Source organism: Daphnia pulex, chromosome 2 (genome assembly GCF_021134715.1).
Source record: "Daphnia pulex isolate KAP4 chromosome 2, ASM2113471v1".
NCBI lineage: Eukaryota > Metazoa > Arthropoda > Branchiopoda > Diplostraca > Daphniidae > Daphnia > Daphnia pulex.
The window spans coordinates 2318576-2330673 of NC_060018.1; the positions used below are offsets into that span (position 1 = coordinate 2318576).

The 12098-nt window shown below is 40.7% G+C and overlaps 1 protein-coding gene and 1 long non-coding RNA gene across 22 annotated transcripts in view; both read left to right on the plus strand.

Moving 5' to 3' along the window:
- LOC124188618 (agrin-like) overlaps positions 1-6753 on the plus strand; it is a 50607-nt gene extending 43854 nt beyond the window's left edge. For 8 of the 17 annotated variants that reach the window (XM_046581369.1, XM_046581371.1, XM_046581378.1 and 5 more), the window contains 19 exons: positions 216-242; positions 800-894; positions 1049-1166; positions 1242-1580; positions 1702-1839; positions 2123-2893; positions 2970-3146; positions 3218-3410; positions 3484-3717; positions 3800-4119; positions 4191-4322; positions 4394-4661; positions 4735-4899; positions 4960-5276; positions 5353-5434; positions 5536-5697; positions 5781-5970; positions 6031-6178; positions 6256-6753. In XM_046581369.1, the coding sequence (XP_046437325.1) occupies positions 216-242; positions 800-894; positions 1049-1166; positions 1242-1580; positions 1702-1839; positions 2123-2893; positions 2970-3146; positions 3218-3410; positions 3484-3717; positions 3800-4119; positions 4191-4322; positions 4394-4661; positions 4735-4899; positions 4960-5276; positions 5353-5434; positions 5536-5697; positions 5781-5970; positions 6031-6178; positions 6256-6404 (4025 nt within the window). In that variant the 3' untranslated portion in view covers positions 6405-6753. Of the gene's footprint in view, positions 1-215; positions 243-799; positions 895-1048; positions 1167-1241; positions 1581-1701; positions 1840-2122; positions 2894-2969; positions 3147-3217; positions 3411-3483; positions 3718-3799; positions 4120-4190; positions 4323-4393; positions 4662-4734; positions 4900-4959; positions 5277-5352; positions 5466-5522; positions 5698-5780; positions 5971-6030; positions 6179-6255 lie in introns of those variants that run through there. The other 9 variants (XM_046581372.1, XM_046581370.1, XM_046581375.1 and 6 more) reach the window with 5 other exon arrangements.
- A 766-nt stretch (positions 6754-7519) lies between these two features.
- LOC124209500 lies at positions 7520-9240 on the plus strand. Of its 5 annotated transcripts, none has more exons than XR_006880934.1 (5): positions 7520-7812; positions 7875-8007; positions 8068-8248; positions 8307-8559; positions 8973-9240. It is a non-coding gene; the product is annotated as an uncharacterized LOC124209500 (long non-coding RNA). The 5 variants fall into 5 exon arrangements; XR_006880933.1 differs by having other exon boundaries at positions 7520-7805; positions 8057-8248; XR_006880935.1 differs by having other exon boundaries at positions 7520-7805; positions 7875-8002; positions 8057-8248.
- Positions 9241-12098: the final 2858 nt, after the last annotated feature.

The following is a 12098-nucleotide window of genomic DNA, read 5'->3' on the forward strand; positions in this document are numbered from 1 at the left end:
TTCTCAGTGCGCGTCCCATTCACGACAATGTGATTTTTCAATTTTGTTATTGGCTTTCATCCGAACTACATTGTAATGGTAATTTTGTTTCTATATGCGTATGCATTCACGGTCTACACAGGAACTATGTCAAACTCTGTCTCTCCTTCATAGTGTCTTTTATTGCTATTCTCATAACTTCTAAATTCTTTTCTGATCTGACGCGTACGCTGCAGATTTGATTGACGACACGAAACAAGCAGGTAACGACACCCACAAAGTACTTGTTGTCGTGCATTGATCAAAGTTCTATTTTAGTTGTCGTGACACTGCATAGGCTCGTATAACTTTGATGAACAGTAGACCGCAGTAGATGACTACCTCAGCAAACTAACCTTAGTAAATTTTGTGCAGATAAGAAATTAAATAAACTCAAAATAATTCTTTACAAGTTTTGCAACTATTCTGCAAGAGAACTTTCCCCCAAAACTTGGCTATTTTCATTTCATTCTGTGCTCGTGTATGTGGTTATACATAACTTATTTGCAATATGGAATTAAGTTTAGACTTGTACGTTCAAGACGAATTTTTTGTTTTTCTTTGAAATCTAAAGTATTTCTTTTCTTTTTTTAGTTTCTTAGCTGATTTTCGTTGTCGTTCTCATGTCACACGCATTCGGCCGATTTAATCTCACGACCTTTATGATGTACAATTGTGCCTTACATGTGCCTTTGTTCTTCTTCCACTTATACGCATAGTCGCATGATACGTTCTCTTTCTCTATGTTTTACTGACGAACTCTTTTAAACTTTTCTTGCAGACGGCTGCGATAAGAAGAGATGCGATTTCTACGCCACTTGCGAAACGGACGAAATGGGCCGAGCCGAGTGTGTCTGTCCCAAAGCTTGCGCCAAGGTATGTTTTGAACTTCACACATTCCACGTAAAAAAAGGATTGACGATGACAGACGGAACCCACGCCCGAAATTTCCTGTCACAATAATTTATTAACAAAAGTTTTTGGTTACTTTTCATTTCTTTTTGGTTTCCTCTATGAATACTGCTTATAGATGGCCATTACCGAAGTCTGTGGCACAGACGGCATCACTTACCGTAATGAGTGCGAGTTAAAGCAGGCCGCTTGCCGTAATCAACAGTTCATCGTCGTGGCTTCGAAAGGCGACTGTGGTAAGTTCTACTTAATTATTCGTTACGATTCGCCTCCTTTGTGTCGCATCTTAATTATTGGTGTTTTTTTTTAAGATTTGTGTAAAAGAGTTCACTGCGAACACAATGCCCGATGCGAGGACGGAATCTGCGTGTGTCCAACCAACTGCCCTTCCCCTATTGAACCATCGGACCCGCAGAGTGTCGGCGACGTGGGAATTTGCGCCAGCGATGGTCGTACCTACTTAACAGAGTGCCATATGCAGCGTGCTGCATGCGATCATGGGCTAGTGCTGCAGGTACTTCACACGGGACCTTGCCCGACTCCTCCGGCTGATTTAATTTTGGCCGCTTCAGACTATCACGATTCGTCTACATCCCTTTCGAATCCCCCTCACCATACAGTTGCTCGAAAATGCCACTGCAACAAGCAAGGTACATAAGATAACACTAGCTCTAGGAGTTGCTCATTCATTTCTTACACGTATGCTGTGCGGGTTTCTACGTCTGTGGTTGAGCGCTGAGTATTAATTTTACTGGTCTTCAAAAATTTCAGGGTCTTTGGATGGAGCTTGCGACCCAGTCACGTTGCAGTGCCGCTGTCTGGCTGGAGTGGGCGGCAGGAGTTGCGATCGATGTCTCTCGGGGTACTGGGGCATCCACTCTATTGGAACAAATGCCAACGGTTGCGAACGTAAGTTTACCATCTTCCACTTGCACGACGTCAATGTACCTTTACTTTTCTCTTCGAATGTGACCTCAATATTTTGGACATTAATGCCGGAGATGGATTTGCTATAAATGACTAATGAAGCCGAACGAAAGAGAAAAAAGAAACGATATTTTCTGCCGTTACCAATTCCTAATACGGAACAGCAGATTTAATCCATCCTTCCATATGTTCTACTTTGAGCTTTTTGATTATTAATGAGTTTTCCTCTTCATTTCTTATTCATTTGTTCTTTGTTGCGTTGCAGCTTGCGATTGTCATCGACTGGGATCGATTCGTGCCGACTGCGAACAAATGACAGGGCGTTGCGTCTGTCGAGCAAATGTCGTTGGCCTTAAATGTGATCGTTGTCAGGACGGACAGTTGGTGGACAAAGTGCCAGGAGGGTGCGGTGGAAACGGCGGTACAGGAAGCGGACCCGACGACGCGCTTGAAAGTGAATCACGTCACTGCTCTGATCTGACTTGCCGTTTTGGTGCCATCTGCCAAGACTTGCAGGGTCAGGCAGTTTGCGTGTGTCCCATGGACTGTCCAGTGGCCAGTAGCGCCGAGCAGACAGTTTGCGGATCGGACGGCGTTAGTTACGGATCGGAGTGCGACCTTCGATTGGCTGCTTGCCGCAAACAACTCAACGTTGTCATGGCCTATGAAGGCCCTTGCTCTGACGATATTATTCATACTTCGGCTGGCATTTCGCCGCTTATGGCTGCCGAGTCGGAAATGGCTGTTTCGAAGGCAACTCGCCATGTGCAAGAGACGGACGTGGCCCTACTCGATTGGGGTCGTCGTGACATCGTTTCTCTCAGTCAAGTCGGCTCGCAAAAGGCCAATGAGTACTACGGTTTTTCGCAGCCGGTCTGGAGGCCCACGGCAGCTAGCGTCCACGTCCATGGATATCTGGGGGAATCTTGCATCGATGATAGCCAGTGCAAGTTGATATCAAATAGTGGCTGCTTATTTGGAGTCTGCAAGTGTTCGGATGGATTTGCCGAAGATTCGAACAGCAAATCTTGCGTCGGTAGGTCATTTATCGTTAAATTGCAAGAAATCTTCGTGAACTATTTAATGATGGTTTTCTTTGTATTCATGCACAGCCAACGTCGCAACAGTTTCCGGAATAGAAGAATTTGGACCAGCCAAAATATCTTCCTGCTCTTCGTTTCCTTGTTTGGGTGGCGGAACTTGCCAACCATTGGGCATGGAATCCTTTGTCTGTGTTTGTCCAGCTGAAAGAACCGGATCGCTTTGTGAGCGCGCCCTTTCTCAATCAGGTGAATGGAAATGCAAATTTTTACTATACGTTTAGTTGTTTAACAAAACCCTATCCATTTTGAAATTATAGACGAAGAAATTGTTCCAGCTGAGACACCTGCCTTTCATGGTCAATCATTCGTCGAGCTGAAGAAAATGAAAGCCCAGGACAAGTTCGCAATGGAAATCGAGTTTAAGAGTCTGTTGACGGATGGTATCCTGTTGTACGCGCAGCAGAGGAAAGATTTTGACGCTGACTACATCTCGCTGGCAATCATAGCGGGGTAATTAATAATGAATTGTGTTGTTTCCTTATTTATTTGATTATACGTGGCTTCTCTAATTTGTTTACTGTAGGCACGTAGAATTACGTTTCAATCTCGGTAATGGACCAATCGTACTTCGCTCCCTGCAACCGATTCGGCTGGGTCATTGGCATCGTGTTGTGGCACAGCGCTACCGACAAGACGGTTGGCTTCGCTTGGATGATGACGAAGATGTTGCTACCACGTCACCCGGAGAACATTCTACTCTTGACTTAGATACCAACTCCTTTCTCGGAGCCGTACCTTCTCATCTGGCCACAGCCAGGTACACATCCATAATTGAGCGTAGCTGCTTTAGCCTTGAAAGTTTGGCTGACACCAAAGTTGTCTCTTATTTTTTTGCACAGAACTTATGATCGCATTGGGACGGGCTCGGGATTCGTGGGCTGTATGCGTCGGGTAAAACTTGGTCGTCGCTCGGTGATTTTCCGTGTTCCTCCAGAAGGACGAAAAGTGTCTCGACGAGGTCGACAGTTTGACGAAAACAAACGACGGGGAAACGCAATTGACGGTATAAACAAGTCAACCGTATCGACCGTGGTAAAAATGAATGGCATAACACAATGCGGCGAGAATCCTTGCTGGAAAACACCATGCGCCAACCAGGGCACTTGTGTATGGAAGACTGGCGAAAATTACACTTGCGTGTGCCGGCCGGAATTCACAGGTACATCAGACAAAATCTAATATTTCTGGACTACTTTTTAACATTTCATTGCACATTCTGTTGAAATTAAGGATTCACGTGCGAAAGTGCTCTTGACCTCTGCGCTAGCTCTCCTTGCGGCGACGGCTCTACTTGCGTCAGTTCAAAGAATCGTTTTACTTGCAAATGCCCTCCCGGAAAGAAAGGATTTCTCTGCGATCAGCGTAGGTTATCTACTATCTCCATACTATTCTACTTAATTAAATGGAAGCTTTTTTCGTTCTATCTTTGCCAGATGACGGAATGAAACATGAGATTCTTGTTCCAGAATTTAATATAGTGCATTCACCGACGTCAGCTTCCAGTTACGTTTCAGTGGCGCGTTCCTTTCAAGTCAGTCAGAACTTAGATTTGGAGGTTTGGTTCCTCAGTCGCTCATCTGATGGAATGCTTGCCTATTCGGCACGTGATGAAAACGGCCGTGGAGACTTCATCTGGCTAGCGCTGATTGGCGGCCGCGTACAATTCCGTTGGGATCTAGGCAGCGGGGCCGGCATTGTCACGTAGCTCCAAAAATCTATTTAACTAGAAAAGAACTGGAATTAAGCCAAAGTTTTATTGTTGTTTTTTTTTTAGTTCCTCTGAACGGGTCACTTTGTTCAATTGGCACCGAGTTTTAGTAAGCAGGCGCGGTAAAGAAGCCAGTATCCGTTTAGATGATGGTGCTACGAGTGAAGGACGTTCTTTAGGACCTCTTTCCGAGTTGAACTTAGATATTCCTCTATTTATTGGAGGGCTAAGGTAAACTATCAGATGCAGTTATTCTTATTTATCTTCTACTAATCGAGTCATAATTTTCAGACATAATTTAACGTTGCCTCGTGACGTACCAAAGTTGGAAAACTTGCAAGGGGCCGTTCAGAGAGTTATTGTTAATGGCGAGGTTTTTGAAAAATTGATGGAGAGTGAAATGGAACAGCATAATGTGGCCGTCTACAGAGGCCCACCATGCGGTCACATGCCCGCCACTCACCCATCGTCCTCCCGGATCTTCGCTTATCCTACCAGCGGTAAAGATTCATCGTCACCCTGTCAGAATGGTGGCGTATGCCAACCACTTTTGGCTAGTTTCGTTTGCAAATGTCAGTCGGGATTTCTCGGAAAACGATGCGAAAAACGTACGTAAATAGATAAAGAGATCATTTAATTTGTCTGTTCTAATTCAACATCGATATAATACTCATAATGTTGCAGGCACTGACACCGCGGAAATTACACGCCCGATCAAGTTTGATGGGAAAACTTTTTTGAAATATCCCAATCAATTGAAAGATGTGTAAGTTGTTGCTACATTGTTGCTTCTCTCGGTAGTTTTGTTCTTCTGTCTTAGAAGTCCTTCTTCTTCCGTTTTTGATTGTCTAAAGGTTTTTCTTCTAGAACTCTGGATTTATCTCATTTTTCTTGGCTAACAACGCAAAACTTGTGGATGACTAACAATTCTTCTGATGAGCTCTCAGAGTATACTAACAATGCTAACACTACTCTCGAAGGCTTAGATGATGTCATTTATGATGTGCACTATGTTTATACTAATGAGAGGTGACCAATTGGTTTCTATTTGCCAATATTTTCTGTGGATATTGATTTGTTTGTATTTGCATGAAAAAATGTATTCGTTTTAGTGGCAAGAGTCAGCGGTCCAACAAGTTTGAGTTACGTTTCCGAACGGAAGCAGAAAATGGGCTGATTCTGTGGCTGAGTCGGGGCCATTCGCTACAAGCCGACTATTTTGCCTTAGCTATCGTTCATTCGCGATTGGAGCTCAGTTTTAATTTGGGAAAACAATCTTCGTTTCTCTCCGCCAGATCAATGGTAAGTTGTCACACATAATTTTTGGTGTTGTGAATTTTAACTGATTTCCTTTTCATGAAGGTGAATGTAAGTGACGGTCATTGGCATACGGTTGTCGTCGAACGTAAGAAACGTTTAGGAAGCATCGCTGTAGACGGAGAAAAACCGATTCGTGTTACGGCTGATCCTGGCGCCACTATCCTCAACAGCAACGGGAAACTTTGGATTGGTACTGCCTCTCTTTAAATTTGAAGATTTTTACATTCTGTAGCTAGGTTGTTCATTAATTGTATCAATTGGATGCAGGCGGCAGCTCAATACTCCCTCCCGGCTTGCCTTCCCCGTACTATGAAGCTTTTGTTGGATGCATGGATCATGCCAAAGTTGATCGACAAAATTTAGACTGGCATCGGCACGGAGATAACGCAATTCTTCACTATTGTGGGGATACTTGAGTTCTTGAGAAATCCCTAGGGAAATAAGGGGAGGCAACTCGGAACATATTTTTATATGTTTAGCGGATGACAGCGCTATCGACAACAAACTAACTCAATGCTGTTTAAAAATATGTCTCACTTTCCCTATCTTTTTTTGGTTGTACAGTGTACAGCATGACGTTTCTTACATCAGCCAAAGTGTTATAAAACGATGTTCTTATGTGAACAAACAAATTAAGTGTAAGTGACTGTGTGCATTGACTACATTTAACGGAACGTTCTTTAATCATATGCCTCAACAAAATTTTCCGGACGCCATTTTGGCAATACTAATTCGTAGAAATAAACGTAATTTTGATATTTAAAATTGTGTTCATTAACTTGATTGGTTAGTTTTACGTGAAAATTTTAGCCATGTACAGCGGCCCACTCAGTTTCTTGTTTGCAATTGTTTCCCAAAAGTCTTGCCCAAAATTGATCCCATATTAGTGTGTTCTACTAGTTGTTTAATGCTTGAAACATGTTGATCAATTTAAAAATTTTTCATACATCTCCAACGTTTACATTCCACCGAATCATCACTGGCCGTAAGCAAAAATGGCTATGCTTTGCTGACTTGCACATACAGTAAATCAAGACGGGGGGAGACACTGCCTTGATTGACTACGACCAGGGAGATAAGGTATTTAAAGAAAACTTCCGGGTAAAATACCTAAACTTCATTCGTGTGCAACAGCAACTCGATCTATTGAAGGTTTTTGGACAAGTAGTGGCGCAGTGTTATTGTACGTGTTGACTTAAGTTTTTTTTAAATTCGAAATTCAGAGACCAAGTGTAATGCAATTATGGTGCACCATGTACCATGCAACCATGGTGGTGATGCTGTTTATAAGCACACACAGTGACACAGGCTAGATATTTTAATTTGAACTAAACCTTAAGTCCTTAATGAAAAGGATATTAGTCGTTTGTAGATTTAGTCGGATTTATTATAATGTAAAATTTTTTTCCAAACTTTTATAGGTCACATGTTATTTTGATTTTTTAAATGGAAAAAAAATCACAAAAAGCCCTTTGCTGCTTGGTAACGCAGATACTGACATGCTGTGATAGTTGACAATGGTTATTGCTTGGACACTGGCTGTGGACATCTGGCGGCCAGATTTGTTTTCAATTTCGGGGCATAAGCTACTAGCCCTTTAGCCCCTACCTTCTTCTTGGTTCCCTGTCAGATGAAGCGTGGGTTTCGAGAGTAAGGATGTTCTTCGTTGGTTTCTTTTTTTTCTGTTAGCTGGGTATGTCTTATTGTCTTCGTGAGGAAGAAATATTTGCCATTTGTTTCCGAGACGCTTGACTTCAAAGTGTATTCCAAATTCATTACGGAATTAAGGTGTCGATCTACATTTTCAGCCATTAAATGTAATTGGTAATGCTAGTTTGGATTTCTTAAATTCAATTAATCTTTGACGTCTCTGTCTGAATTTACAGGTAATCTGGCATATAATTTCATTTGGCCAAATATGATGACGTGGGTCGAAACTGCTGTCCAATTTGTCGAAATGTCGGCCATATTGTTAGCTGTACGTCTCATTTCGTGCAGAAACAATTCAGAGCTAGTGAAGTAATATTGTTGATCAATCTCTCTGCAATAATGCAATAGGTTTTATTAGTTGATTTTCAGGTCAGAGATGGAGATCGCTTTTCTCAACTGTTGCAGAAACTTAGAACACGACAAAGTCTGAGCTTCATGGCTGTCGTATCATTAATGTGGTTTTGTTGCAGCCAGCTGGTGAAAAGTGTGATCAAGATCTGTTGAGCTGCAGCTGCTGCATGCAGTTAATCGAGCTGGTGCTATCCCAAGTGTAAGTGCAGGAAAACTTCTTGAATTGGTAATTTGAACTTGATTTTGTTTTTCAATAGCCAGGTGAAGTCTGTGCTTCTTTGTTGCAGTCTAATGTGCACATGGATTGGTTGCAGTCATCCAGTGAAAGGTGTGATTAAATTGAGCTGTTGCATGCAGTCTTTGGTGCTGATGTTGTCCTGGAGTGTGGGAGAGTCCCATGCTTTAAGTCTTCTGGGATCAGCCATATCTGAGTTGACGCTGGATCATGCTGCATTGTGGTTGCCGAAATGTTGGACATCTAGTAGAACTGCAAAAAGACTACTTGAAATGGTAATTTGATAAAAATTATAAGTTCTAACTTGGGAAGTATCATGCTTGGACTACTATAATTGCTTAGATTGTTTAATTTTAACATTTGGGGATTTCATCATGTCAACAGCTCTTTCCTTCGATCATATGTAAATTGAGTAATGGATTGTTTAAGAGGAATTGGTTAACAAGATAGGCAGATACTGTAGAAGAATGTTTTTGTTTCGCTGCAGAGCACTACAAATTTCAAATGGATTTGTATTGAAATCTTAAATGAGTCATCTAGTTTGTGGTTTCATGTAAATTTTGGTTTAAACTATAGTTATCAGATAGTGTTGCCATAGAATATTTGGGTGAACTCCATTTGAAGTGATTTTTTTTAAATTGTATACAACATTTCCATTGATCAAACATTAATTTCATTTTGGTCATAGGTTTATGTTTACGTAGCAGTGATGTTGCTGTCCAATATGGCTGTTGCAGCCTATACTGGTGAAAGATTTTTTGCATCGAGTTATGCTGTTGCTGTTCTTTGGTGCCGGACTGCTGGTGTTCTGCACAAAAGTTACATCCAGTTTTAATGTTGTTAAACCGTTTATATGTTGAAAAGGAACAGAAAAGTTCCTTGGTGTTGAATCGCTGGTGTTGTGCTACATAAGTTACATCCAGTATTTTGTTTAATTGCTATTTGCGTCTATGAAGTAACCGTTGATATGTTGAGAATGAAAAAAATAGTAATACGGGGAATTTTTACGTTGAGCAAATAATAAACATGCCTTCGCGATTGGAAAATCAGCGAGGAGGAGATTGGGGGGGGGGGCAATTGATTTTCATTAACTAGAAGAAGTCGTGGTTTGTTTTAATAAGGTAAAAATAAAACCTTTGTCTATCACATCCATATACCTAAGCCTACCCATAAAACCACATCTATTCCTCACACCCCATAACTACCACCAACACCCATTCCTTAAACCCCATAACTTCCACCAACATCCATTCCTTAAACCCCATAACTTCCACCAACATCCATTCCTTAAACCCCCGTTACCCCACAAATATCTGTAATATGTAAATGTTATTGTTGAAAAAATAAAACACTTATGTAACATGTAGAACTCATATTTATTCTGAAACACTTACAAAATAAAAAATTCATTAAACAAAGCGTCCGGTACGAGTCAATTGTTATTGTGCGAGCCTTTTTAGCAAGTAATTCGCCACCCAATTTGACAAAAAGTGATAGTTTGTTTTCTCGAAAATTGCGACAGACGGTTAAAAAATTTCTAGTTCAACAATCTCATGTAGAAATTTGCATCTAGTCTACTGGTGCAAATTGCGATTCTTTAAGCTTGATTATTTAGGAGATGTGTTAAAAAAATAGGAGATGTGTTAAAAAAATTGTGAGTAGCCAATAAATTGAACTAATTCGCTTTTTTCAGAATATTTTGAAGATAGATCACAAGAAAATCTAAAAACAACAAAGTTATCTAAAACCAAAATATTCATAAAAAGTGGATTAGTTCAATTGTTTAGCTACCCACATTTGCTTTCAACACATCACCTAAATTAATCAAGCTTAGAATCACAATTTGCACCAGTAGACTAGATGCAAATTTCTACATGAGATTGTTGAAATAGAAATTTTGTAACCGTCTGACGAAATTTCCGTGAAAACAAACTATCACTTTTTGTCAAATTGGGTGGCGGATTGCTTGCTAAAAAAACTCGCACATGCAGTGTCGGCGTAGATCCAGGGAGATTACCTGGAAATGGAAGAAGAGAGAAGAGTGCGAGGCAAGTTTTACTGGGGAGCGATTAGTCATAATAGGCTTCCGGGTTAGACTCATGACCCTCAAAAAGTTTTCGTCGGATCATGCGCCTTCCAAGTCCCCGTTCAACCAGAGCCCTCCCCTCCTCCTGGTTTCACAGCGGGTGAGTGACCACCGGCGGGCGTTGGTTAGTGGTTAGTTAGGGAAACGGGGCACAGAAAAGAAGGGAGCCCAGATATGCACTTGTAATTTTTCTACATCTACATAATTTATTGACGAGTCTTGAATTTCAGCAACCTCTCCTCAGTTTTACCAATGGATCAAGTCTATGCAACGGCAGCAAACGATTCAACTGAAAAAAGAATAGAGATTTTGATTAAAAGTCAATAACTGAACGAAACATCAAGCATTACCTAAACGCCGATACAGGTAGCAAGAGATGACATTTCGAAAAAATGCAACCGATAAAATAAGGCCGACAGCCATCAGGCAGCATGAACTATTTTACCCAACCGTTCAACACTGCATATACTGCATGGACACCAACATAGATAAATGACACATTTAAGTGTGATGTTGAACTGCAAGTCTGCACAAACTCCATTTCAGAGCATCTCTCAACTGGAAAGGGACTGCAAAACCACTGGACACCAAACAGCAACAACGTAAACAGCTCCAACTGGCCATGAACTCCTACAAAGTAAAATAACATTAATGAAACAATAACATTTTAAAATGTGAAAAAGGGTACCAATAATGAAATTTACTTAATTTAAAATTAACAATAATTTCAATTGAAAAAGTAACCAAAAAAGAATTCTGTACATATACTTCTAATGTGTTATAAACTTGGTAATACTGAAGTGAGAATTTTTTTCTAGTTTGATTGGAAGGAAATTGTTAACTCAATGAAAGCTGACCAACAATGCAGCTATATTTGAAGAAACAATTATAAGGAAGAAATATTACCCTTAATTTTCTACATCACATAAGAGTTAAACTTGTCAGTTGAATGCAAAACAAATAAAAAAAAAAACACAAGACTTCCAAAGTTACAACCAATAATATCTATCAAATTACCAATTCAAGAAGTTTTCCTGCAGTGACACTGGATAACACCAGCTCGATTAACTGCATGCAGCAGCTGCAGCTCAACGGATCTCGATCACACTTTTCACCAGCTGGCTGCAACAAAACCACATTAATGATACGACAGCCATGAAGCTCAGACTTTGTCGTGTTCTAAGTTTCTGCAACAGTTGAGAAAAGCGATCTCCATCTCTGACCTGAAAATCAACTAATAAAACCTATTGCATTATTGCAGAGAGATTGATCAACAATATTACTTCACTAGCTCTGAATTGTTTCTGCACGAAATGAGACGTACAGCTAACAATATGGCCGACATTTCGACAAATTGGACAGCAGTTTCGACCCACGTCATCATATTTGGCCAAATGAAATTATATGCCAGATTACCTGTAAATTCAGACAGAGACGTCAAAGATTAATTGAATTTAAGAAATCCAAACTAGCATTACCAATTACATTTAATGGCTGAAAATGTAGATCGACACCTTAATTCCGTAATGAATTTGGAATACACTTTGAAGTCAAGCGTCTCGGAAACAAATGGCAAATATTTCTTCCTCACGAAGACAATAAGACATACCCAGCTAACAGAAAAAAAAGAAACCAACGAAGAACATCCTTACTCTCGAAACCCACGCTTCATCTGACAGGGAACCAAGAAGAAGGTAGGGGCTAAAGGGCTAGTAGCTTATGCCCCGA